The sequence below is a fragment of the Acanthochromis polyacanthus genome, chromosome 13 (assembly GCF_021347895.1).
Source record: "Acanthochromis polyacanthus isolate Apoly-LR-REF ecotype Palm Island chromosome 13, KAUST_Apoly_ChrSc, whole genome shotgun sequence".
NCBI classification, from domain to species: domain Eukaryota; kingdom Metazoa; phylum Chordata; class Actinopteri; family Pomacentridae; genus Acanthochromis; species Acanthochromis polyacanthus.
In genome coordinates this window covers 28,671,441-28,699,110 of record NC_067125.1, presented here as the reverse complement: position 1 = coordinate 28,699,110, position 27,670 = coordinate 28,671,441, and the positions used below count along the sequence as shown (strand labels likewise).

General features: G+C 40.5%; 1 protein-coding gene across 1 annotated transcript in view; it reads left to right on the top strand.

Moving 5' to 3' along the window:
- The window catches only part of gbe1b (glucan (1,4-alpha-), branching enzyme 1b), a 79,303-nt gene that overhangs the window by 31,311 nt on the left and 20,322 nt on the right, over window positions 1-27,670 (top strand). Inside the window, exons 8-14 of the mRNA XM_022189214.2 lie at window positions 517-632; window positions 1,624-1,751; window positions 2,048-2,146; window positions 10,963-11,073; window positions 11,155-11,326; window positions 22,384-22,568; window positions 27,515-27,645. Coding sequence (XP_022044906.2) covers window positions 517-632; window positions 1,624-1,751; window positions 2,048-2,146; window positions 10,963-11,073; window positions 11,155-11,326; window positions 22,384-22,568; window positions 27,515-27,645 — 942 coding nt within the window. The remainder of the gene's footprint in view (window positions 1-516; window positions 633-1,623; window positions 1,752-2,047; window positions 2,147-10,962; window positions 11,074-11,154; window positions 11,327-22,383; window positions 22,569-27,514; window positions 27,646-27,670) is intronic.

Sequence of the window (27,670 nt, the reverse complement as noted above, 5' to 3'; positions counted from 1 at the left end):
GATGAAGCCAAAGTGAGTAGAAGTGTGTGATTTATCTCGTCCTCAGGAGAGGGAACTCAATTCCCCTGCACGGTGTTTGTTTACCCAAGTGTGGCATGAAATCCTATCAGTTCAAATACACAGGGATGGGCCTGGCCGTACAAAACTCTTGCCCAGTGGTCATGCAAGTGATCTGATGGAAATCGGAAAACTTCACTATGGACTGTGAGCCACTGATTTCTCATCCTGACAACTGGATATGTGAAAGACACCATCCCCTCTCCAGTGTAGTTAATGAAAACACTGTCTGCTGTCACTGACGCTCCATCTCCAACATAATGGAGCTTTGGTTATCAATATGTGAATGTCCTGTAGCGGTGAAAATTAATCTCTGGTGCCCAAAGTGCATGATGAGATGTGTGAATAATTCACAGCTTCTTATTTATCTGACCTTGAATGTGTGTGTGTGTGTGTGTGTGTGTGTGTGTGTGTGTGTGTGTGTGCCTGTTTGTGTGTGTGTTTTTTTTTTTTTTCTAGCTGGGAAGTGCTGCGTTTCTTGCTGTCAAACCTGCGCTGGTGGATGGAGGAGTACCGCTTTGACGGATTCAGATTTGATGGCATTACCTCCATGCTGTACCATCACCATGGCATCGGTAAGGCTGGTTAGTGTGCGCTTTGCATTGCAGCACAGGGCTAGAGAGTGTAAAGCCTGTCAGGCTGCTTTCCTTTGTAACACACAGTGCAGTATGCACCACAGACTCCTGAGGGCTAAAGAATAATTGAAATTTTATTGAGAGGTTTGACTTAGACATGCAGCATGTGTTGAAAATTCTTATCTCCAAAGCATGTTTGCATTAAAAAGGCTACACCAGTGCAAATCTTTCCTCGTGAATAAGCCTACGTCTTAATTTAAAAGTGTTAAATAGATTCAGGGTAAATTTAAAAAAACATTGTCCAGGTATTTTTTAAGTTGACTCAAAATGTGTTGCATGAATAAAGATGAAAAAATCCCCAGTTACTATAATGGTTGATTGACATAACCTGCAGGATACATAGCAATGTGCCAGCAAAAGCTGGAAGACAAGAAGACTGGAAAAGATTTAATGTTCACACTGATGTAAACATTATTAAAAATGCAGCTTTGCAATTGTTTTGTTGGAAGAAAACGCAATGAGCACATTTGTGGCCTCCTGGGTGCACACAGACAAAACACCCAACGCCCCCCTTAAAAAACAACTTTCAGTGTAGTTACACAAAAAGATACGATTTGAAAATCAAGGTCGCCATTGTTTATTAAGAAGCAAATATTGTGATTTTCAGTTTGAGTCCTTAGACAGAAATACTGGAAAGTGACTTTCAGTGACATATCACACAGTCTGAAATATTACATTATGTTATTACAAATGTTTTTAAATATTTAGGAAATGCTACAGGTGTGTCTGTGCTAGTTTCTGTCTTGAACAAGCCTGAACATTATCCCTACAGATTGTATTTCTTACTTAATATTGAGGAGAGTTTAGAAATATGTAAAAAGGATAAAACAGTAGCATCAGTTTAAAAAAAAAAAAAAATCTGAGGACTGAAGGATTTTAGAAGTTCGGAAAACATGATGAGTGTTCACTGTGTGGGTGTTTTACTCTTCAGGCACAGGCTTCTCAGGGGACTACAGCGAATACTTTGGCCTACAGGTGGATGAGGACTCTTTGGTTTACCTGATGCTTGCCAATCACATTCTTCATACCCTTTATCCTGACTGTATCACTGTTGCAGAGGTAAATACACACTCTACCGCACAGCATCCACTTTCTTTGCAGTGACACTGCCCACAGCTATCATTAATTAGAAGAACTTATTAGGTAGGCACAGCTTACTTATGTATTCATTGCTGTAATTAAGAAGTAATGCAAAAGGAAATGGGATGCCACTCTTTTTTAGCCTGTGGTATAGGGATCTCACAGCCTTAACATGTGAGCTGTGGAGAGCTATTGATGTGATCTTGGCTGACTGGGAAAGAAACCTGTGCACACAAAGAGAAAATGTGATATTAAACAGGGAGACTTCTCTCCAGGATGTGTCAGGGATGCCTGCTCTCTGCAGACCAGTGGAGGAGGGAGGACTTGGTTTTGATTACCGGCTGGCGATGGCTATTCCTGACAAGTGGATCCAGGTAGGGCGATTTACTTTCTTTTCAAATCTGCCTCTTTTTGTGCCTTTTGGGTTTTGTTTTTCTCCCCAGCCACATTTACAGGTGCTGCAGGCCTCTGCTCACACAGGAACTTCTGCCACAAATAGACAGAAAAGTGGGAGCGTTTCAAAACAGGGATGAAAGACAAAGGGAGGGGCAGGGCTTGTTAGGAACAGTCTTGTGGTAAAGCTGAGCTTATTGCTAAGCTTTTGAGCCTTTAAAGAAACTTGCACACTGTTGCGCTCTGGTGTAATTTGAATGGACAAGGAGGTTTGATACATCCGCAAGCTAGATGCAGCATGCACAAGGGGAGCTGGTACAACTCAACTGAAATATAGGAGTCCACTAAAAGTGGAAGACAGTTCTTGTGCAGTACACCCGATGACAAAAAATGCTACAAATGCCTGCACAGTGAGCCTATTGCAATGCAATAGCTGAGCCCTGTGATAAAGACCATCTCTGTGAAGCTTCTAGTGATCAGTTTCTGTTTCAAAAGAGGCTACCAACATTAAATACCAAATGTAGGTTTCTGGTTTTAAGGCCTAAGAAAGATTTAAATCATGATGAAATGTATTCTCTCAAATCATAATGTCACATTTGCAATGAGGCACGCTAGTAAATATAAACACTTTACAGGATTTTTCAGGATTTCTATGGCTGTTGTGTAGAAAATGGTCTAAAGTTTCTTTCAGACAAGAGAGTCTGTACTACGGGTTTTTTCTGATGCTGAAGAAGGTCTGTTTCCTTTTTCTACAGCAGTGCTAATTTATTTTTTCCTTTTTTACCCATCCTTAATCCTACCTGCTGTGAAAGTGTGAAGGTCATTATTTATCCATCCGAACACAGCGCCATGAATAAGTGATGGAAGTGACATAATTGTTATTGAAAATAAAAGTGTTTGACTTATTCATGCATAATGAACACGCCATGCTCACATAAAATATTTTTATGTGAGCGGGAAAAAAGATGAGATTTAATAATGTTAACATGAAGGTCATCCAGTCACTGATCCAGGTGGAAATTTCTTTTGTGATGTTTTTTTTCTTAAGTCGAGCTTTGAATACGCTGACAGTCGCCTTTACATTTCACTTTATTCATTATTCACTCTGAAATTTCTGTCCTTGGGGTAACTTTATATGATGTCAAAGCAAAGGTTATTTTTTCAGCTTGAATCCAGTGTTCTGTTGATTTATATATATATATTTTTACAACCAGTCAGACATAAATAGTTAAAGATCAGAAACAGTACTATCTCGAGAAAAAAGAAAACCTCACCCCTTCAGGTTTATCACCCTCTACTCATTGTCAGAGGGGGAAAAAAAAGATAATTTCAGCTACAGTGAATTAAAGAAGAAAAGAGTCAATTATGGTGATCTAAAATTAGAACCAGTAAGCTGTAAAGAAATCCAAAAAATATTGTTTTTGAAATTAATATGATGGAATTTCCATGAATAAATTCACACTGGCGTGACGGTTCTAAGATCTGTATTTTGTGAACGACCTCAGCAGATGTCAAGCCGAAATCAATTTTTTTGTCTGAAATATGGCAAACATGCAGAGATGATCTTCACATCTTCACATCACATCTAAACACATCTGAGATAAATTGCATCTCTATCAGAAATCTGTTCACTTCCGTGCTTATTTTCTTCACTGCAAAAATGTCAACAAAATCATAGAAACTCTTGAGATGAGTTTTGGCATATTTGTCTCCAAAATTTGTGGTCTGCTTACAGTTTTTTTTCGATTGCTAACACACATTGGTCGAAACTGAAGTCACATGTTCAAAACTCTTAACACGGTCTGCAAAACAGAAGTCCACGTGGACCGAACTGTGAATCACTTTCCATTGCTTTTACACAAAATGCCTTCAGTGACCACAGCCACCAAAATTCATGAACTCTTTTCTCAGTTTCTAGTTCATCACCTGCAAAACACTTGACCTTTACAGCACAGTTTTCAAATGCTAACACACTGTGTTCAAAACAGTTAAAACCACAATCAAAACAGAAAGATGGGGGGGAAACACGGGGAATTTCTGCTGCAGCCACATTGAAATCTATTGAAAATCATTTCAAAATATTGAAAATTTAAATAAATGAAAAGATTAGGTAATTACACACAGCTGAGTGTAGTTGTCAACTGAAACCCGATTCAGGTGATCTGTGTTTGGCCTCATCAGAAACCAGAAAAAGGAGACACTCAAAAAGGTTCTAGCCACAATGCATCTCCAGAGAAGACCTCAGATGTAAGGGATGGAAACATGAGGCCAAATGCAGACGACAGGGTGTGGATGTTACAGTATACATGTGTTGTTGGTTTTTGAATTTTATCTCTTGATTTCTATTCTGCCCCCTGAATTCTGAGATTCTACATTTTAGTTTTGTTTACAGTAAACTTTTTATTTTTTGTAAGGTCCCAAAGTAGCGATGCAAAGGCACAGAGAAAATACGTCAATGTTGTTGAAGTAAACTGCTGCATTCCCGATTCATTCTTGTTGCAATATATTACAATAATTTAGAAAAATCAAAGTGCAAAGATCTTATTTTATAATAAAATACTGATTTATCTAAAAAGAAATCATTCAAACTTGAAAGATCACAATTAATTTCATGTAGTGCTCTCTGTTGTTAGTATTTTGTAATTCAGCGTGCTAAGAGTGACGGTGTCTGTTTCCAAAGTGAGACTATTTGCTAGTGTTGTGGTTGAATGAGCTTATTTTGAAACATGAATGAAGTGTTTTGTTGGTGAGAAACAGTTTTGGGGATGAGATTAATTGTTTAGCTGAGATGCATGATGGAAATGCAGGCTGTGTTAAGAGTTTTGAACATGTGACTTCAGTTTGGACCAATGCTTGTTAGCAACTGAAAAAAACTGTAAAGGTGAAATGTGACTTTGAAAGACAGAAATAGATAAGCTGAAACTGAAAATGTAATTAAAACATGAGGAATGTGATTGAATTTTTTATTCTCTTTCAAATTGCATCGTTATCATATTCATATTGTCATTTCAATTCAAGCTGTTCTTTTTTTCTAGTTTTAATTTTCGTTCTACTATTCAGGTTCTTGCAGTAGAATAGAAGTCACTTCATATGTCAGCCACGTTGCCTTTTGTTTGTCATGTTTATCTTAGCTTTGACTGTACTGTAATTTGAAGAAGAAAAAAAACAATTGTGTGGAAGGTCCTGTGGGAAAATGTCCTGTTGAGTAAACCGGTTTTATTGCCTTCTGTCAGAGGTTTTCAGGTTTTCCATGTTTCCTTGAAGGTTACTTTCAGGTTTGCTATGCAGCATAAAGTGCAGCTCTTTGCTCTGCTGTTCTCCAGATAAAATGTAACTAATGTGTACATTCAAACACAGAAACATACAGAGAAATATCTGCTGAAGGATACAACACTGAGCAGCTTCCAGTCTGGTTACTATCCAACAAGAACTGTATTTTCTATCTATAAATGTTGTTTGCTGCAACTTTTGCTGTGTATGTTTTTAACATGCTGATAAAGCCACAACAACACAAACACCAACTTGAATTTTTCCACAAAACCAACGGAAATATTTAATATTACTCCTAAAATCGTGCTTTTTATTAACAGCCATTACTGGCAAAAATGATAACACAAGCCGTCGACTTGTTGCCGCCCAACGCTGCTTCAGACTGGATGGGAAATCACGGCCACCAAATGTTCTCAGTTCTTCCACAACAACTGCTGAAGCACCCTTTAGCTCGCCACTTCAGCCCAAACTACCACTGTGAAAGTACTTAATGGCCCACAGTGGGAAAACATTGTTTATAACTGTTCCGCCATCAGGTATGAAAGTCCATAACTGTATAACGTCAGCGCCAAGTAGCACAGAGAAAGCATATGCATGCCCAGCCGTCCATCTAGAGACAGAAATAAATGTTGCTTTGCATTTGTTTATCTGAAATGCTTTTTTTCCTGCTCTTTCTCAGGGCATCAACCTAAAGCACACGACCAGACTGTCTCTTAGAAAGCTTTTTTTTGAGTCTTGTCTAGCAGCAGCATGTTGCTCCACTGGAGAACTTGGATAAATTTGCAGTACTCGAGATCAGTACATAAGTCATAATTTATTTTCTTGGCCTCCTCGGTGTTTCCTGTAATAATGAAACCACTCCCTATTTATCGTCGGTATGCGGCAGTGTTTTTATGAAATCAGCAAATATTACTTGAGAAAGTACATTTGTAGGGGCAGAGACAGACAGCAGGTTATCTCGGGGGAAGCGTCTGGCTGTTTGGGTTGGCTGGCGGATGGATGTGGAATATTTTCTGTCCTGTCTGTGTGTGTGTGTGTGTGTGTGTGTGTGTGTGTGTGTGTGTGTGTGTGTGTGTGTGTGTGTGTGTGTGTGTGTGTGTGTGTGTGTGTGTGTGTGTGTGTGTGTGTGTGTGTGTGTGTGTGTGTGTGTGTGTGTGTGTGTGTGTGTGTGTGTGTGTGTGCTCAGACCAAGAAGAGGCCTTTTCTTACATTTGAAGGGAAATACCGTTTACAGAATACAAACAGGCGTCTCTTGTAAGATTCATGTAAAGCTTTTTTTTTCTTTCTTCCTTTTTATCCACTTGTCTGCACTGAAAGTTGTATTTACCCATATTTTGGTGAAAAAGCAAAGCAGAGTGTGTGACCTCGGCACCGCATGCATCCTCTTGCGCTACAGTTTCTTGTGTTTCTCGATGGGGGAAGTCAATGCATCGTTAATCAAGTCTGTCTCTCACAGCAGTGGGTTTTACTCAGTGGCGAGGATGGAGGGAGGGGAAGAGGAAGGAAAGGAGGGGGGGGTGAGAGAGAGGAGAGAGAGATAGTCCCAGACTTGACCTTCCTCGGTGATACTTGCGCGAGCTGTGCGGCAGGCAGTGCTGCTCCGCCGAGGTTTCACAGGATTATCCTCGGGACGCCTCCAGAGAGGTTGTTGCTGCTTTTACTTTCCAAACAATATTGCTGGCAATGCAATATTTGTTTAGATGCTTCTTTTGGTTACATTTTTTCAATTAAATTTGTTGCCTCCCCTGAGGAGACTTGAAGCCAGAGGAGAGCAAGTGAGCAGTGAAATTCTTGTATTTCTGTGCAGGGAAGCATTCATATGAACATGCCTTGGTATAGTCAGTGAAGTGCACTCAGGGCTAGCCTTGCCTCTTCTCACAGAGTGTCAATTAGGGAGGGATTTGAATGGACTGAAGTGGAGCCTCCAGTGAGGTGTGTGTTGCAGAGAAGGAGATATGGAGTGGGGAGGACAGGCATTCAGGAAGACAGACAGAGGGAGAGAGACAGACGGGCAGCAAGAAACAGAAGGAAAGAGAGACAAAGACGCAGAGCAACAGAGCTGTGAGCTTATTTATAGATTCACATGTGTGCACAAATGAATTTCTCTGAGTTCCTCGGCTGGGCCCTCACGCTGCGCTTCGTCCTCAGCATGACTGATTGATATGACTCATTTACTGGCTGCAGAAGGCTGTTAGGACCAACAGACTGTGAAAAATTAAGATATCCTAATGAGAAGACCAGATAAGGCGCACAGCACAAGTTTGGATGATTCGATCTGATTATGACCATAAAATGCTGTCACTCCTAATGGATAATGTTACAAAAGCCCTCTAATTTAACAAGCACACTTCCCTCCAGCTACAATAGATTGAGATGTAATTGAAACAATTAGAGGCGGAGGAGGTAGAGGGCTCCATGGTAGCAGCTTGGATAAAAGAAGGTGATGCAGAGAATTCTCCGGCATCCAACTGCTTCCCTCAGCTGTTCAACTTGAATGACCTCTGAGTCAATTGTCCCAATTTTTGTTTCTCTTCCTCCATTTATTTTAATTGAATGAAAATATCAGTCTGCACAGCTCTCTTCTTATTAAGTTCCAGGGGAAAAAATCCATTTCTAGTCCACATCCTTTGCTCTGTCCATCATAGCAGAAACACTTTCAATTAACATGACTTTTTTTATTAAAAAATAAAAAATTGAGGCCGCGGGCAAGCAAAGACGGACCTCGGCTTGTTTATGTAAACATGTCAGCAGTTTCATCGCCTGCCTTTAAAGGGAGCCCACTCTCTTTGACCCCCCTCTGCCAGTGTCACTCTCTGCTTGCGTGCTTTAGTAGCAGCAGAATTTCAGCCCCGGTTTGCTTTATTTTATTAGCTAATTGCACTCTCAGGCCACCCTTGTGTGGTGTTAACTTGCGGCGCTGGGTTTCTTTTGCAGGGGTCTCTGCAGGAAAAACTGCGAGGTGAGCCAAGCAGAGCCTTTCAGCTGAGTGAAAGCCCACAGCAGAGTCATTTCTGTGGGCTGAAAGTTCGTTAATTTCTCAAACTGTGAAAGTAAAAGGATGGCAAGACAATATTGTGATCCGTGGGACTGAGGACCACGCACCTTCGCTCGTCGCTCACCTCCAGGGTCGAAGCTGGATGTGTGAGGAGAGCGTGTCCCCATAGCAACGCAAACTCACTCCCGGCGGATGTGTTTGCAGAGACAGGGGAGGCATGATGCTCGGGCTCGCCACCAAATGTAAAACAAGAGCTCTGCACTAAACTCATCTCTGCCACCGGGTCCTTCCCAGCACCATGTGATGGTGGTAGAAAGGCTCTTGAATCAGTCACAGCATGTCAGTGGCAGCGAGATGACCTCATCCTGCACTGAGAGATTTTTTTTTTCTTTTTTTTAATTTTATTTCTGGCTCTGCCTAATTAATCTGGGCACTCTGGTTGGCTCCTGACAGCAGGCTTGTAAAGTAAGATTTGTGCACTGCTCATTATCATTGATGAAGTGGAGTGTCAGTGGTGCCAGGAAGCTCGGCTGGTCGGGGCTGATGTGGGTGAGCTGGTGGTAGGGAAGTCGTCAACCCATTCACTCCTGTCTCCGCTCCGACAGTCCCACTCCCAGATTAATTGCTCCCAGACCACTTTTGCGGTTGAATTGAATTGTAATGATTCATAAGGAAGTGTAAAATGTCTGATTGTACGTGGATGTGCAGGCAGCCAGAAGGATCTCTGGGGTATTTCCTGTAGATTCAGTTGTTTAGTTTTTATATTGGAGCTGCTGCTTGGAAAAAAGAAACCAGTCTATGGAGGATTTATTTATTTCCAGCTGGTGTTGCCTGCTAGGTTTAGCCGTAGGGGTGAAATTCATATTTAAGCTTTGTATTATAGTGTATAGTGCTACCAAACCATCATTTCTAACAAGATGGTTTTTCATTCAGATCTGTCTTGAGAATTGGAACAAGAGGCTATGACCAATCTGGCTTCATTATTAAGAAATGTGTTTCGGAAGTTGACATTGTTATGCTTTTCCCACTTGTATTTATGTATATTGCGTTCCTGTGATAATCCCTGATGTTTTTCATCCTCTTGTCTTCTTTGCCTCATGTTTTTTTCCTCTTTATTAACAATATCATTAAATATAAAGCCATATTTCTAAGAATCAAGTCAAATAACATGCTTCATTTTTACCTTGTATTCAAAATTTTGCATTTTTCAAATTGCTACCTATAATGTGCGTGGGAGCAGGAGACTTTGTATAAGCTCCTGTAGTTTCCTTCCCTCCGTAACCTTTTGCATTTCTCTGTAATGCTCAATGTTCAAGACTAAAGAGAAAAATTAACAGTTAAAACACCAGGAAATAGATGATAATGTTTAATAAATCAAATAGCTTTTTCTCATTTACAAAAAGTACAGTAGGTGGGTGCATCATTAGAGGCCTGATCTGCTTTGATATTCCTCTTGAGCCAAGGTATTACCAGCCAGGCTCAGTTTGAGGATCTGAGGAAGAAATGCATTAAGGTCCTTCATGTAGATGATAAGTGCCCTGCTGAGTTTTTTGGGGGGCATTGGCAATGACTAATATGGCCACACAAGGCTAAGGTGAGAAAGAGTGAGTGTGAACAGATGGTGATATATAGAGCGGGATAGCCTCTATTTAGGTGGACCAGCCAGTTCATCTCCGACATATTGATCTGCACAATTTACTCTCTTTACTCCGAGGATTATGGCTCTGTAGAGTAATATAAAGGTTTCCTGACATGTCAATCAGCTGTCACTGCCAATTCCACCGAGCAGACTTCAGCCTGTCACTGAAATGGGTTTGCCAACTCCCCCCACTGCTCAGACAGGCTGCAAGTCTATTGCCAAGGGTTCTTGGAGGGCATAAAGTCTTATTTTTTTCCCCTATTTAGAAATGATACCAATACTGTGGCTCTCTAGCGTCTCTCTTGTTTATTAAATCATCTCTGACCCGACTGCAGCACAAATGGTTATTTTTACTCTAGCCTGTGCTATTATTTTTTGTGTAACTTTTAGTGATTAGGAGCAGTCGGTGTGACTGTACAGCAGCACTGTGTGGGAAGATGTGCTTCGGATACTTGCTTTACTGACCCCCTGTTTCCTTCCGACCTCTGGAAATGACTCCTTTGGCAGGAAGTGTGCATGTAGGCAGGCCAGCAGAGGGGCATTGATTCTATGGTTGGATTTATTGTTGAATCCCTCCGTTTGGATGAGAGGCTCTGACCTTGCCCATCTCAGGTGGGGAGAGCTGATGCCTTACTACCCATGGGCTGTAGTGAAGTTATTAAAAACTCCATTACCACCATTCAAAGGTAGACATAACTCACGGTGCGGATATAGAGATGTCAAAACAGAGATTGATCTGAGAAAGAAGTGTAACCCAGAGAAAACTTAAGAAAGGTAGAAAGGCTGCCAGAACTGAAATACTGAGCTTTAGGCATCCATCAGAGCCTGAATAGATCTCTCAGCTACACATCTATCATACCCTTTTTCAATAACCCCTCTCTGTCACTGTGAAGATCCTGAAGGAGTTAAAGGATGAGGACTGGAACATAGGCAACATCACCCACACACTGACCAACAGACGATATGGAGAGAAGTGCATCGCCTATGCAGAAAGTCACGACCAGGTAAGCTTTTCTGCACCGTCTTACTTTACAGAGTGGGTGTTTTCTCGGGTGTGAATAATGAAACATGGCTTGCGTTTTCAGGCGCTGGTCGGTGATAAGACTCTGGCCTTCTGGCTGATGGACAAGGAGATGTACACCAGCATGAGCTCTATGATTCCCATGAATCCTATCATCAACCGTGGCATTCAGCTGCACAAGATGATCCGGCTAGTCACACATGGTCTGGGTGGAGAAGGCTACCTCAACTTCATCGGTGAGTCATCGTGCTAACACACAGAGAAGCTGACACTACTGCAGAATGTGAATTATACCAGCATAATATCTATTTGTAATCCAACAGCATAAAATTGATTTACAATGACAATCGTTGCTGGTTCAGATAGTCCAGCAAGCACTAAACGAATCATCATTTGCACATGTCATTTTAGCTTTTGCATAATGCGTTTTCCCACATACGTCAAAACAAATCAAATTACATGCCATTATACCATTGATTTGTCCATGCTGTTATGTAATCACAACACATGTCTGCATGATTCCAACGACATTGAAATGCTGATCAGTCAAGAGACAACCAAGGTCATTATTTGTGAGGCAGCAGCCCTCTGTTTCGTTCATTTTTTTTTTTATTAAAACAGGCAAGGTGAATCATTTCAGATCCCCCTCATGTGCTGTATTCTACCTGAATTTGAACTTCTCCCCTCAGGCAGTCACAACAATCCCTAAGTGTTCACTGAACAGATATAAATACGCATTTATTCTCCCGTCCGTCCAAGTCTTACACAGGCAACAAGCAGAAACAGGCTTCAGGATAAATATTTAATTGATAAGGCTATCCCTGCTGTGTTCATTTGCACTACTGTTCGAGGCGTTATCTTTTTTTTAGCTATAGTCATTTATTTTTGCACACATTCTTGTGTCATAGCGTGTTTTTTAGCTTCAGGGTAAAATTGAAAAACAGATTTAGCCTTTTCAATAATAAACATATGCTAATTTGTGAAGGCTTAAAATAACTCGGTGTAGTTCACATATTTTTCATTTGGGTAAAGTGCTCAGTTATATGATTTGTTATATTTCTTTCATGGAATATATCTCTGGAGTAGCTTGCTACCAATGAGTCAAGGCTGATGATAAGCATCAAAGGAACCTTTTGAAGTGGGGTTGACATCACTTTCCAGGGCTGATGGTGAAATACAGGACAAAAGCTGTCTAAGATCAGATGGGTTCTATATTTTTTCTCAAATGGATCCAGTTCTCAGTCACTGGTGTGATGCTTCTCATTTTTAGCTCATCATTTGAGCGAGGGCATGACTTTAGCAAGGCCTGCTGGTAAAGGTGATAAAGTGATAATTAATGATGTTGGACGCTGACCTTGGTTGAAAGGAATCCACATTCCTTGAATGTGCTTCTCACTGGTTTAATGTAAATGTAGCCTATATTCCTACCTGGGATCCAAAGCATTTTAGCTCCACCTGCTGACCAGGTGCTCCGGTCATACAATTTCTATACTACCTGTGTTTCCACTTTTGGATTCATTCTCAGTCGGCATTCGCCTCAATGTTTGGTATTACTTAAAGTAAAAAACGAAAAAGAAAGAAATATCCTGTGAAGTTCTGCTAAGTGGATTGATGTGTAGGGAGGAAAGAAGCACAATCAACACAGCTGTTCTCCGTGGACAATCATAACAGGGCAGCTTATAATGATTAGAATGTCAGAGAATTGACCCCATGTGGGCAGCTGAAGGACAGTTGATAGTAATTATATCTCATTCTCTGTCTAAAGTGTAGCTCAAAGCCACTCTCTGATGCGCTCTCGCTGCTGTGTGTCTCATAGATTTTTGGTGCCACGTTTACTTTCAACCAATCAGTGGAGTTTTCGAATCATAAGGAGCCGATGAGTGGAAAGCAATACTTTAAAACCGGTTTTGACGCTGATTGTATTGTGTCGCTCAGCGTTGGGTTAAAAAACATTACAAATTTGCTCTCTCACCATCCTTTTTACCCAGCATTGCATAATTTCATCTGATATTAATAAAGGCACACAGCAGATAAAGGACATCTTTTATGGATTTATGTTCTCAGTTGATGGCTGATTTAGGCACCACTTCATTAACAAGAGTCCTGAAATAGTCACTGCTGTATGTTTTTGCAGATCAAAGTGTGTCTGTTTCACTAAATAAGGAAATAATGAAATGGCATAATAGTATTTTATTGTATTTACAGTGGAAGGAAAGCCTAAGTGGAACATTTGGGATGAATCTGCATTTATTTTTAAATAAAGTACATTGTGCTTCCACTAATAACACACAAATCATTTTATTGTTCTTCTCTATATTGATATCAGTATTGTAGGTCAGAAAAAGCATACAAACCCATAGACTAAGAAAATCACCAAAACCTTGTTAGCAAAGTTATTGTGGGTTAAAAACTGCTTTTAGGCGTCTTTACATAATAAACAAACACAGTGTAGTTTGCTATTTATATGAAGCAGCTACTTGTATGAACTACGGCTTGAAAAATAAACAAATCTCAGAAGAAAGTAGTCTCATACAGTTTGGATATTTAGCCAAAAAAGCTAGCAAATTGAGTTGTGTCTGCTCTACATCCAGCTAAGATGATTCTAAAAGCACAACACAGAAAGATCTTAGAGTACCAACTAAAGGCTTAGAAGAAACCCTGAACCTGGATAACATCTGTGTTCACAAATGCGCCATACCATCCTTGTCTCCTGTCGCTGTCTAGAAATTACACTTCAGTACAGCTCAGTTGTTTCCCCAAGTGCCAAGTAATCTGTGGCTAAATTTTGTTCGGAGGCAATGAGTTATTTTTGAATGAATGATATGCTACATTTATCAACTGCATCACAGCCGACGTGGAGTTTAGGGTGGAAGGCAGGCATGCAGCAGTCACATCAGAAACAAGAGTTTGCATCTTAACTCGGGTCTGGGGCAGCAAAAGCACTGTTTCAATGTAAATACGTGGAGCTTCTCACCATAAAGGATGAAAAGTTTAAGGTATCGTACTGGATAAAGTCAGGGTTGCTGTCAGTTAGTTTTAAATCTTCGGATCAATTCTTCTTGCTGCTGCACTTTGTCACAGTCCAGACAGGAAACGTTTTTAATAGCAATTTTCCTGTCTGAACGTCGGGATGCATCATATGTCAAAGTCCCCCACTTCCTCTAATTTCTATTATCTTCAAAGTGGTCACGAGGATCTAGAAAGCCTGTTGTTGTTGATTAAATGTGATTTAATTATAATCCTTTTACCTATTTTTACTTCTGTATACATTTTATCTCCTAGATTTGGAGAAAACACAAGAAAAAGGAAACAATAAAAGTAAAATAAAATGTACCTCTTCAAAAATATTTTAGCTAATTGTATTCCATTTCTTAATTCAGAGTTTGTAGAATTACGGAGATAAATAAGCACAATTCAAACTTTAATGCACTCCATTCTGTCAACTAATGCTCAGTGGTTTGAAGAGATATGAAAAGAAGACCAGTATCAAGGAAACGGAGAGACGAATACTGTTCTCTTCTGAGAACTGCTGTCTGACTGACTAAAATAATGAAGCTATCATGTCGTGATAACAGAAATAATGGATGAAAGTTTTTGGGAAGAACACGAAATCCGAGAACTGAAGGGGGAAAAAAAAAGTTTCAGAAAATCTGCAAAGACACACAACGCTGAAGTTCGCACACAGAACTTTCCAAAGTTCAGGCCATTAGATGAGCATTAGGGAAATGCTCAAGAAAAGAAAATCAAGTAAATCTGAGATGACATGCCGTGTCAATGGATCAATGATGGCAGAGTCATTTAGCCAGTACTGAGCGAGAGCAAATTGTTTGAGCAAGCAAATCAATTTGAAGTGCCTAGCCTAGAAAAACCCATTTATTTACTCATGACCAATAGCAAACACCACACAGCAAGAGGACAAAGGGAGCATCCGCATTTGAGGTGCTGAGAGACGGATACTGTAAAGGATGTTGGAGCGTCAATGACATTAAAGCTCCAAGTGGCGTGGCAGTAATGAAACGCCTCAGTGGTTTTATCATTATATCAGCAGGGACAAAATGGAAGTGCTCGCACTTCCTGACTTTCAGGGGCTCACAGAGACTTAAGATAACCTTGCAGATTTACAGTCTAAATTATTGAGCTAAAAACTTCTCCCAGCACTTTGCATTCATGGAGAGCTACGGTGCAACAGGCAACTATTATACTGCAGCCTTGGACAATGAATTGAAAACCGGTGCTTCCTCCTCATACATTTCAAATACATAATCCCACTGAGAGCTTGCTGTGCTTTCAGGCCTGTGGTTTTGGACGAATGTGCCAATCCCACCTCTGATGTTGGACCACTAATGTTTATTAATGTGCAAACTGGGAGTGGGAATGTACATTAACACAGTAACAAGAAATCAATCCAGTAAGTGCAAATAATCATTGCATCATGTCTACAGCTTTTTTTCTTTTGTTTTTTTTTTTTATTTACACTGCATTGAAAACCTTCTGTGACTCTCGCCTTCCGATCCCTTCTGATTCCCTCATTGATCTTCCTTTGCCAGAATCCCTCCAATGGAAAACACATTGATCCTTGGCTCCTTCTTGTGCTGCTAATTACTGAGGGGACTGTGTCACAGTCAGGCCCTTATCTGATGCAGGGCTGTGTAGAGGAGTAATGGGACGTGCCATCTGAAAAGCTGTCTGACATAACCTTTTGTAAACATAGTTGCCCCCCATTAATCATATCATTATTGGATCTACCATGAATTTAATCATCAACGTTATCCAACAAGCTTTTTGGGATTTTTCCACGTCCTTTGGTATTGGTACAAAATCTTAGTGGAGTTGCTGGAAAGAACCTATTTTTTTCTTATTTTATGACTATGTTTTACTGTCAGGTTGTTTTTCTTTATCATTTGCATACTGCTTTGCCACCATCCTACTGGATCTTGGAGGCTGCACTTGCAGACACAGTGGTGATTTGAACTAAATGCCAACTTAAGCATGCTAGCATAGTATTTACTCTCCCTTCCATATTATATTTCTGTCTCCACTCTAGTATTGGAGTGAGTCGAGCATGGCTAAAAAAAATGTTTTTCCCCTTAAAGGATCAACAATCTGGGGTTTTGGTCATCTGTCTTATCAGCAGAAGGTTTATTTTTGAGATCACGGCAACAACATCGCTTAAAAAAACCTCAAAAAACACGAGCGGTCCAATCATACAGGTCCTAAACAAACCCCCAGGTAAGCCAAACTTGTTTGGAGGAGAAAACACACAGCAGACAACACTTCTATGTAAACTTCAACTTGCAGTGTTATACTAGCTGCACTTGTGTATGCATAGTTTTCTGTGTGACTCACATCCAAAAAAGCACTTGTGATAATCTGGCTGAACAGCTGGCTCGTGTTTTTACATGTGTTTGGTGCCCCTGTCTGACTTAATTGATGTCAGAAGTTGTGAAAAGCTGGAAATTATCCATTAATGATTGTAAACAAAACTCAGCACAGTATTTTGTCAGATAGCAGCACCTCTGATGTATTATGATGATTTTTATTCATGTGTGTATTAGGGTGAGAATCCATCATATTTCATTCTTAAACAGACCATGCTATCTGGTTTATTTCAGCTGCGAGGAGGCAGAGGAAGGTGATTATCATGGTGATTAATGCAGGCATATGGGAGGAACGTTGCCGTGTTATCGGAGAGGAGAGGGAAATGATTACCTAATGGAGGTGTGTCCAATGTGTTTCTTTAAAGCTGAAATCAAAAGAAGAGTCAAAGGCTTCCACGGGATACTGAATCAGCTTCTGCAGGAAACCAATCATCTCCGCTAGGCTTTATAAAATAATAATAACGCTGGAAAACTGAAAGTAAATAGGCAAAAGAGGCCAGCGCTCTTATACCGTTAATGAAGTGTAGTTCTTTTAAGAGCTTATATCAAAGCAGTGGCCTGTATCTCGGCTGGCTGTCTTGTACAAAGATTAGCATTCAGATCATGTTTTTTTTTCCCTCTAACCTTCATGTTTTTGTGTATTTGTGTGTGTTGGTGTATGAAGTGCCCTCTCTGCCTCCATATGGCCCACACTCTGCCAGACAGAAAATGGATAAGAAACCATTTAATGCAGCTCGCTCATTAATGGAAAAGCATACACTGGAGCATTTTCATAGTGTGAAGGAAATGTTAGCGAAATGTTCCGCATTTCTAGAGAGATTTTTGTTGTGGTGTGGTGTTCTTGCAGCATCCAAGCAGGTCAAATGTAGGCCAGGAGATGAAGTCACATCATTCTAAAATATTTCAAGTGCAGGACGAAGTAACCGCTTCCATAGATTATTATTCTGCCAACTGTGTTTTCACCTTCGGTTCAGTTCCTTCCGTCTAACCCAAAGAAATAAAAATGATGCATTGTTTCCGTTTTGGTTCTACTCCATTTAGGGTTCACACTGACTTATTGCAAACAAACCAAAAGCTGTAAACATAAAGTCACATGAACTGACAGGCCACTCATTCATTCAACAGTGACCTGTTCTGCATCATGAGCTCTACATGGGCCCGCGGGGCGTTCGGTATCAAAATAGAATTTTTACAGTGACACTGTGACTCTGGCATTTGAAATCTTTACTGTTTTCCCCTCAGAGCTTAGACAAAGAATAGCAGCTGATCATAAGCAGAAGTTCAGCCTGTAGCTTGACTTCATTTGTCTTAAATAATGACAGAATCAAGACAAAAATGAGCGGTTTTGTTCTCCTAAATGTTTGAGGGAATTGATACCATGATCATCATGAGTAAAATAGTTTTCTTTAGTTTTTGGCTACATAGACCCACATTAAACCTTTTCAGGGGGTTTTGGTACATTTGCACTTCATGGGATTGTGTTAAGTCACTGCGAGTACAGCTGAGGTTTACAGGAATTTGCCACATTTCATTGAATTGCGTCCAGAAGTTATTGAGCTATTTCTCTGAAGGAGAAAAATGTGAAGGGAATGACCGATATCAGCAGGCTTTATCCTCTAGAGACCATGACTGTTTGAACAAGCCTTCATGGGGTTTTTGTAGCAATTTGTGCAATAGTTGTTGATATATTTCAACATAGTAAACGGACTGACCAAACAGCATTGGCATCCTTACACTCATGACTCATGACACTCTTTAGTTTTCGGCTACATAGACCCACATTAATTTCAGGGGGTTTTTGGTACATTTGCGCTTTGTGGGATTGTGTTAAGTCACTGCGAGTACAGCTGAGGTTTACAGGAATTTGCCGCATTTCATTGAATTGCGTCCAGAAGTTATTGAGATATTTCTCTGAAGGAGAAAAATGTGAAGGGAATGACCAATATCAGCAGGCTTTATCCTCTAGAGACCATGACTGTTTGAACAAGCCTTCATGGGGTTTTTGTAGCAATTCATGCAATAGTTGTTGATATATTTCAACATAGTAAACTGACTGACCAAACAGCATTGGCATCCTTACACTCATGCCACGAGCATGGCTGAAAAGCTCACATTAAGAAGTACGCTGCAAAGGTGCAGGAGCGCCAACGTCTCCACCCTGGCCTGCAGGGCTGTCATGTTTTATTGAGAGTCCTCGATAATGCATATTCTTTTATTCTTTTTTTTTCCCAAGTTGAATGCACTACATACTCAAAACTTGGTTTGAATTGTGACTCAACCGAATAAACTCAGCCTTCATATGCACAGCACACGGTTTAATACCTGTGTAATGGATTTGTAGCTGCCGTCCTCATGGATGTGTTGTCAGTGGTATGTGAAGTACAACAGTCTTTTTGATGGCTCTTTGCAGTCTGAACTGAGCATTGCATGCCGCTGCACTGATCCATTTCTCTCTTTTTCTTCACCAGAAGGATGTACAATGCCTCTGTGGTTGCTCTCACTCCCACCACCTACTCGGAGCGTATGCAACATAGTGCAACTCAGAGAGCCCATTTCCCTTGGGCGTATTGAAAGTCATTCTGGGAAATGTAGGAACTCAAAAAGTACTGTGGATGTTGACAGCTGAGGGTGGATACACCAAAATAATAAATTATGCATTGAACATCACATATTGATGATTGACAGTGAAAGATTATCTGAATGCAGCGTTTTTTCTTTCTCTGCAGACTGAATCCCCCCTGAGGTAATCATGGGGTTTATCCTTTAGGTGCTACTTAAAGGGAGGAGCCTCTAGCACCACATTTGAGAGTTTTCTTTTATGCTACTTAACATGTCTTGATATTATGTGAAAGCTACCTGAACCCCGAGAATACTAACATTACTGTGACTGCCTTAGATCAATAAAAAAACATGTTTTCTTTCTTCAAGGGAAGTTGTCAAAATGTGGCAAGTCCTTGACATCCTTCATTCATCACAATCCTCTCCTCCATAGTTACATTTTCAAGTGGAATAACAGTGTAAACAGTATATAGTTTTCTTAACAATGCTCTACTCCTCTGAATGCAATTGGAGCCCTAAGTCCAGGCTTATTCACTAGTTTCCCACCAATTCTTTGCATTTTTCACATTTGAAAATGCTTGAATGAGCTCATTCACCGCTTTGGGTCTGCACTTATGTGGATTGCACTGATGCAACCCCTCATCAAAAACATGCCAGAGGAGGTTAAGTTGTTACCAGACACGTACTGTATTTTCAAGAAGAGCCCAGAGTCTGCATTAAATTCTGATTGACTATAATAAATCAGTCAGGAAGTGGGTGCGCCTGCCCTGGCCGAAATCTAGAGGTCGTACAGCACATACAGTCTATCAGTACTGTAAAACTGTCGCATATTAAGCCTCCAGCCCCCTGATATACAACACACAGCTCAGACTGGCCTGTTGCACCACCGGCCTGCAACAATTTCCTCCACTATGTAAGGTTGTCCATCACAGTGCTGCTTCTACATTTCTGCATACCACAGAGTTGCTCCAAAGAGACAGTCCAGGAGTAGCTGGGATCTAACGTGCATCATATCACTACAAGCCTTTTAATTCAGTACGCACTGCTAAACAGTTCCCCTGTGTTTGTATTGAATAGTACAGTAGTGTGACAGCTGGGCAGAGAGGAATGATGATTTGGACAGTGGAGGACGGCTCTTTCTTCCTTGCGGCTATGAAGACGCCGGGTCATTGGGAAGATTGACATTTTCGACAGGTTCCCCAGTGGCAGCAGAACACTCAGGAGAACTTCTCTGTGTTTTTGCTTGAGGGCAGTTCATACCTAACAGACAGATCCGTTGCCACCTGTGGCCGAGGCCATGACACGGCCTACAGGAGCTGGAACATGGAGGTGAAACTGCTCAGTTGTCTTGCAAAGACGTATATGTATAAAAAAAACAACTCCGGGATGAAGTCCAGGATGGTAGCCTTGACCTGTCTTAAAGCCTTCACAGAATCCTAAATTTCTTGAGCCCACCGGGTAGAGCGACACATTGGATGTGGTATGCGAGCATTAGCCGACCATTGGCTGTTTCTTTCTCACTACTTTTTCTCCTTTCACTATCTCTCTGCCACTGTTTTTAAAATCAACATAACTACAGGAAGCAACAACAACCTGCAGGCAGCAACCTACCACACTGAAAATTGCAGGTTTTGCAGAGGATTTGGATAGTGTGGTAAGGCAGCCCCGTATTTGTTTTCGGTGAATTATCCATTTTAATGACAGTGCTCGCCTACCTGCATGCAAATGTTCCACCAAAATAGTTCAACCCATCACTGTTTTAAGAGAACACTGAAGCCGTGTTTCACTTTTCTCTGCCCAAATACCGTATTCAGTACATTAAACATTATAGCTCACATGCAGTGCTTTGTAAAAGTAGTTTGCAGTGACAGAATTTTGATGGAGGAAGAACTGTGTTCACAATTTGATATTTAAGAATTTTCAGCTACAGCAATAGATAGTATAAAATAGAATATGGCACAAACAGTTTGAACTTTTGAGTTGTCATACTCACGCAATGACCAGTGTTTGGCTTTTTTCTTCTTTTTTTGCAAATTGTAGCTAAATAGCAGTATGGATCTTGTGCTCAGGCTGAAATGTGAAATGTTATTACAGAACTTTCAGTTGCACAATAAAGTAGTGTAGACATTCCTCTCGGTGCAGTGCAGGAAAGAAAGTCTGCCTTTGACTGCCGGTGTTGAGGTGTAATTCTCTCCTTAACATTTCAAGTTCAGTTGTGTGGGAGGCTTGTTATTCATGCAGATGTCACAAAAAGGCTCTTTCTCTCTCTTTCTCTTCGTATCTCTCTCTGTATGTCTTCACTGCTCTAATTCCTCGGCAAGTGCTGCAGTGGGCTTGTTCTGTTGGCAGTCCGTGTCTTATTGTTGCTACTTCTTTAACACCTACATAATGTATTTCATTAGAATGTGCTGTCAGTCGCCGTCCGTTCCACTCCGTCCCATCACTCAGACTTTTTCTTTTTTTTAATTTGTTTATTTTTATTTATTTATTTAGCTTTGGTACCGTCTTCCTCTGTCTCTTGTCTGTGTTTCTTTCTCTGCCGGGAATTCAATTATCCCGGCTGTTGTTTTATGATGTTGTCATGACATCTGATGACGGATTCATTATCTCATCTCCTGGCGTGACAGGATAGTAGCATCGGGGACGTTCTTTTTTAACAGAATGCATTGTCAGTTTTAGGGACTGTGAAGACCGTGTAAGTCTTCATCCATGAAGTTTTTATACTTGATGGTAGCTTGCTTTCCTGCTTAATTAAAAGATGTTAAGGAAAATGAACAAACCGGGGGTTGTGCGGTGGCGGAATAATTCAGAAATTTGGATAATGTTTTCATAAATGTGAATTAATCAACAGTGAGCTAGAGAGAGATCTCCCGATGACTACCACCGATTTGAAGTTTGGCCTTTGTTATGGAGGAAGAATACATAAATTATTGTAATATATATTACAAAATATTCCAGTGACTTAATTTTGCATATGTTTGGTGAAGAAGTGAGACTCAAATGAAAGCCGTGGGATTTATTTGCACAGCAACTTGTGTTTTTTTTTCCCCCTTTATGAAAGGGCAGGTTCTTGGGTGACAGGAAGGTTGGCACAGCGTGGTTGGTGAAAATGTTGCGAGAGCACTGTGGCTCTGTTTTAATATGGAAAGTATTAACCTCTGCTGGGGCTATAAAAAGGTCAGACGGATGCCGACTCTGGACTGTTTGATCTCTGTCTTTTTCTGGTCTTGTTAAAAATTGCACAAAAACCTGAAAAGAAAAGAATTTAATTTAGCCTGGCATGATATGCTAATTCACAGACTGTGTGCCTTTCCCTTCATTATGTACATTCTTTAATAACACTCTCTGTGTTGCAGGAAATGAGTTTGGCCATCCTGAGTGGCTGGATTTCCCCAGAGAGGGCAACAATCAGAGTTACCACTATGCCCGTCGGCAGTTTAACCTAGTGGATATGGATCACCTCCGCTACTGTCAGCTCTACGCCTTTGACCGGGACATGAACCGCACCGAAGACAAGTACGGCTGGCTGGCAGCCCCACCTGTAAGGACATCACACACACTCCCTGTACAGTAGGCTTTATGCACATACTCTCAATGACAAAAATCTCACTGCACCGTTTTTAATCACAACACGGAATATTTAATAACTCCTTCTTTCTGAGCCAGTTGTTCAGCCGGAATAAATGCGTTCTCAGGCCACCGTCTTAACACACCTGTACAGTTTTCCCCTTTCTATTCTGGAAATGTCTTGTTTCTCTGGCTGCTGTCAAGTCGAAGCGTAATAGATTTCACTCTATTCCTTCAGCTTCTGTCTTTGTCTGCAATTGAAGGAGAGGAATTGGGAGGAAAAAAAATGTTTTTCTCTTGAGGGGCTGGTAGCAAAGTAATGGGATAATGCAAATGGAGAGTGTGGCTAAATTGACAGGGATTAGAAGTGAGGGTGTGTAATTGATTCAAAAATGCCCACCCTCACATCCCTGGGAATCAGTCCTCAGATTAAAGCTACTTCACCTTGTTATGTTACACTCTGACCTGAGTATTTCTCCTTGACAGACAAATGCAGCAGAGTGGGGAAAATATCAGAGAGCATAATTAGAGACATGCCTTGTTTACAGGGATAATCTCCGCACATTGGTCTACCAGTCAAAAGTGTGTTCTGACTTACTGGAGGCTCCTTCGCCCTGTAGTACTAGATGAGACAGAGCTTTGGAGGTAAAGCAAAGGGAAAAACATAGCCTGGCTGATTCCTGTGTTGCCTTTTGGGGAAACGGGAGGGAAAGCTGATCCCAAAGGATGCTACTGGCAGGAAAGATGAATACATTTGGCACCGGTGCTGACCTGCTATACACAGTATGCTGGTTTTCTGAGCTGCTTCTGTGCTTTTACTGTGAAAATGTATAGAAAATGAACCTTACAGTGTATGCTTAAGACATCATCCAGTTCTTTCTGTGAATTATGACATCAAATCATGTGTAAAACAAATTCTGTAAGATTATGCAGTTACAGGCAGCCGTTACAGGATCCATCATCTTTTTACTGAATCTTCTGACAGTGAGAGTTTGTTGGAGAGTGTAAGACCAAATTAGGGCAGTTTGTTTTGATCACTTACGAGAAAAAATCCTGTTAATATATTAAGCTGCCGAATGATTAATCTGTTCTTATCAGAGCAGTTTTGACAGATTGTTGCTGAGATACATTTATGTCGAGATCACTAAGGAAGAAAGCGTAACAAGTTTTCAAATGATCCTGAAATACTGAAAGATTGTTGTCTTGAAATTTAAAAAAAGGTAATCTCAAGGAAATTAAATTTAAAGAGTCGAATCAACACTTTTCCTCTCGGTGGATATGTAAGTTCTCCTAATGGCTCCTACATGCTGTACAGTTTTAGACTGCCCTAGACAAAAGTTGACGTTTGTGACAGAAACATGGTAAAATTCCAAAACTGTCCAAAACACTCATTTTCTAGACGTCACTGTGAGACGCATCTATCTACTGACAGCAGATTGACTGGTTAGGAGAGTGACAGCAGTCTGCGCCTGCTGTTAATATGTACGTCTGCAAACCTATCAATTGGATATGCGTTAAAATGACAATAAATATATTGTCAGATAGCGTCACATACCAGTTCATTTAGTTAAGTTACAACAAATACACTATAGCCAAAGCGTGTTTTCTTTTTTATTGCTTTATTAAATATATGAATGTAACAGATGTTACATCAGAGCACTGACATGCCCCAGAAGTGATACTGTTCCCTTCAACACTGATTGCTTTTTATTATATACAACCGTCTGATGTAAGACTGCTATTCTCATGCTGTCAGTGTGCATTAGTCAGAGTAATGCCAAAGATTTTAGTTCAGTAATATATCTGGATGTGTAATATACATACATGCATATTTACATATATAATAATACATGGGATTTAATCAATCAGTGTTCTGTTATACAACATTCTACACACAGGCATTAAGACACACGTGACATCAAGGTAGACACAAGAAACAAATGGTAATATTGCAAGACTTAACGTTCCCATATGATGAAATTGAATTTCACAGCATTTTGTATGTCTTAAAAACTTGGAGGTGTAAAGCTATGCAAATATTCCTCTATCCGTTCCTCAACAACGTAGCCTTCCAGCTTCATGAGCCAGTAAGACTTCCCCCCCCCAATTTCTAACACAGAAACTGACAAGACGTTTATTCAGTTGCTAGAAGTGCTTATTCCAGCTTTAAAACGTTGCAGTCGTGAGCAAAACACACCAAATGTATGAGTGAACACGAGATTCTTCTTGCCCTCTCAGCGTCTAACGAACAGAACTGAACAAAGGCACAAAACAGTACACATGAATTATAATGATTTTTAAAAATCTGATCTTACTTATAGGAGATTCAGGGAACTTTTGGATTTGTGGGATTTTCTTGAATATTTTTGTCAGGTCAGAACTTCAGCTCTACATTATTCAGGTTAATCTCCATAGTTATTAATACAGCAGGGTCATGCAGCCTTATGTTTACATTAGCTAGGATAAGCGCCATAATCAGTAGTACCTAAGGGTCTCAGTTATTGTATTAATTTAGTTAGGTCAAACTCCATTATTACTAATACTGTAAGGTGTTAGCCTTACTATGTATTAATCTCAGGGTAAAACAGCGTTTTATATAATTTTTGCTGGGTTTGGATCCTTAATATGTAAATTATTAAGGTTAAATCTCAACATAAATAACACGATAGAGTCTTAAGACCAGCAGTGTGTTATCTACATACAAATAAGTGCTCAGGAAAAAAGTAAGAAGTATTAGAAAGCCCTGGTCTCATACACTCATTCATGTCTGTCTGCTCTCGTGTGATCATCTGCTTTGCTTTGTGCTGTCCGTCGCTGATGCAGAGACAGTCTTCTTCCTGAAGGGGGCATGGACAGCAGCTGGTCAGCTGTATTTAAAGCTGAGATAAATATACAGCCCATTTAAAAAGGATTATAAACAAAAGTTACACAGTCATGGTAAAATGAACACTTTTTGTGGAGTTTTTTTGAGCAGAAAAATATTCTGGGATGACGTGAGACTCAAATTAATGCTGGAAATGGGCACAATGTTGGACCTTTAACATACACTTAAGATATTAGTTAAGTGGTGTGTCGACAAGACTACAGCAAGAGATAATAAATGAGTTCCAGTGGTTTCTGTAGCTGACCCTGTGTTCCAGTCTCTGTTCACAGAAGCAGCTAAAGACAAAAAAAAAATCTCATTCACGGACTGATACAGTATCACAGAAGTACTTTGTAGAACATCACTCACTGATCGCAGCAAAGACTGTTCAGAGATTCTGCTCTAACAACCAGATGAGTCTGAATCCTCTGCTGAGCTTATCAATGACATTGCCAAGGTAATTGTGCTTAGTAGGAATATTCTGTAGCTCAGTTAGTTCAATACTTCACTGTGGTGGGAGGATCCAAGGATGTCTTTTGTGAAAATGAGAAGCCAAAGATGATCTATCGGATGTTCTCCTTGTTGTCTCAGCTGTAAATGACCTAAGCAAAGAAAGAGACATTCAGGGACCTGGCTTAAAGTGTGATTTGGGCATTTTTCTTTGAAGATGTACAGCTGTGAGCTTCAAAAGCCAAACTATGGACATGAACTGAAGGTCCTGTTATTGTGGAGATGGCATCACTTGAGGTGTACCATACCACTGTAGCATTAGTGGCAATAATTACTTAAGTTCAGAAATAAAGATATTATTTCTTATGTAAAACGGTCTGTGTTCCAGTGGCCACCATTTGATTCTGTCACATAACTTTCCTTAAGCAACCCCTAGAGGAGAAGTCAAATCATTATTTGTGCCTTCTTTTCCAGCAGCTGGTTACATCTTCAAATGTATTTTCAATTTTTTGCCCACAGCAACACCAACGTTTAAATCCATTTTTTTCTCAGCAAACTGTGCTGGGTGCACCTGCAGCTGATTTAGTGGAGGTTCCAGTGAAGAAAAGGAGCAGAGTAGGGGATTGCAGTTTGTCGAAATATTGGATTCCAACAGTGGTTTTGCAAAAATATTCTCATTCTGAGTGCTGACTTCACAAATAGGGATTTACCCTCCACTCATTGCCTGGCAAAGTTTTCCTCAGAACCGTTTGAGGTCAGTGTGATGCTGCAGGCAGTGACAGAAACAGAAACTTTACAGACTCACCGCTAATATCAAACAAGAATACATTTCTTTCACATCAGGCAGCCATATGTTTGCATCTTAAGAAGGTATTTTTCTTGCTGCACAATTGAAAAGTTTTAGATTCTCATTTGGGGTTTTTCTCTGACAAGCATCAGCAGATTCTGAATATAATCAGAATAAATTTATGATAGCAGCCAAGTTATTTGATTGCATTTACATTTATTTATTTATTATTTACGAGCGAAAATGGACATTTACTGTACATGCTTCTCTTAACTTAATGGATGCAGGTTAAATCTGCAGTCGCTGCCGGCCAGAGGAACTTGGCATTACTTCAGATTTGTGGAGTTCTTGTGCAGAAATGGACTTGGTAAAAGACTCCAGACTGTCAGCTCATTTCTTAACCTCCATCCTCTCTGCTGGTCCGGTTGCAGGGGTGCTTATCTTCTCGTTCAGCCGTGAATATGCTGCCCTGAAATTGGCTTGGGGAACATGGCACTAAAAATAGGGGGTTGGGTGACATTGATAATCTCTGCTAATGACACGTTAACAGTAGCTCGCTCCACAGGAGAGTGGCGGCTTTATCATGTGCAGCTGTCTAAAGCTGACAGTGTCTGCCTCGCACTATCCTGGGCCGCTGCTTTCCGCTGATGAGTGCCACCTGTAATTTGATGTGCGAATGTTTCTCAGTCTGTTTGGAAATGTGTCGTCCGCTGATATATTGCGCCCCATTATAACTCCCTAAATCCAAGATGAGAAAGGTAATGACTATTCATGAAGAAGTATTTTATTAGCTTTTCTTTTCTCTCTTTTCTCCCCACAGGCCTATGTCAGTGCCAAGCATGAAGAGGACAAGGTCATTGTGTTTGACAGGGCAAATGTGGTCTTTATCTTCAACTTCCACCCCAATAAGAGCTTCCAGGGCTACCGGGTGGGTGTAGAAGTTCCAGGAAAGTATCCTTTTTAGTCCTCATATGTC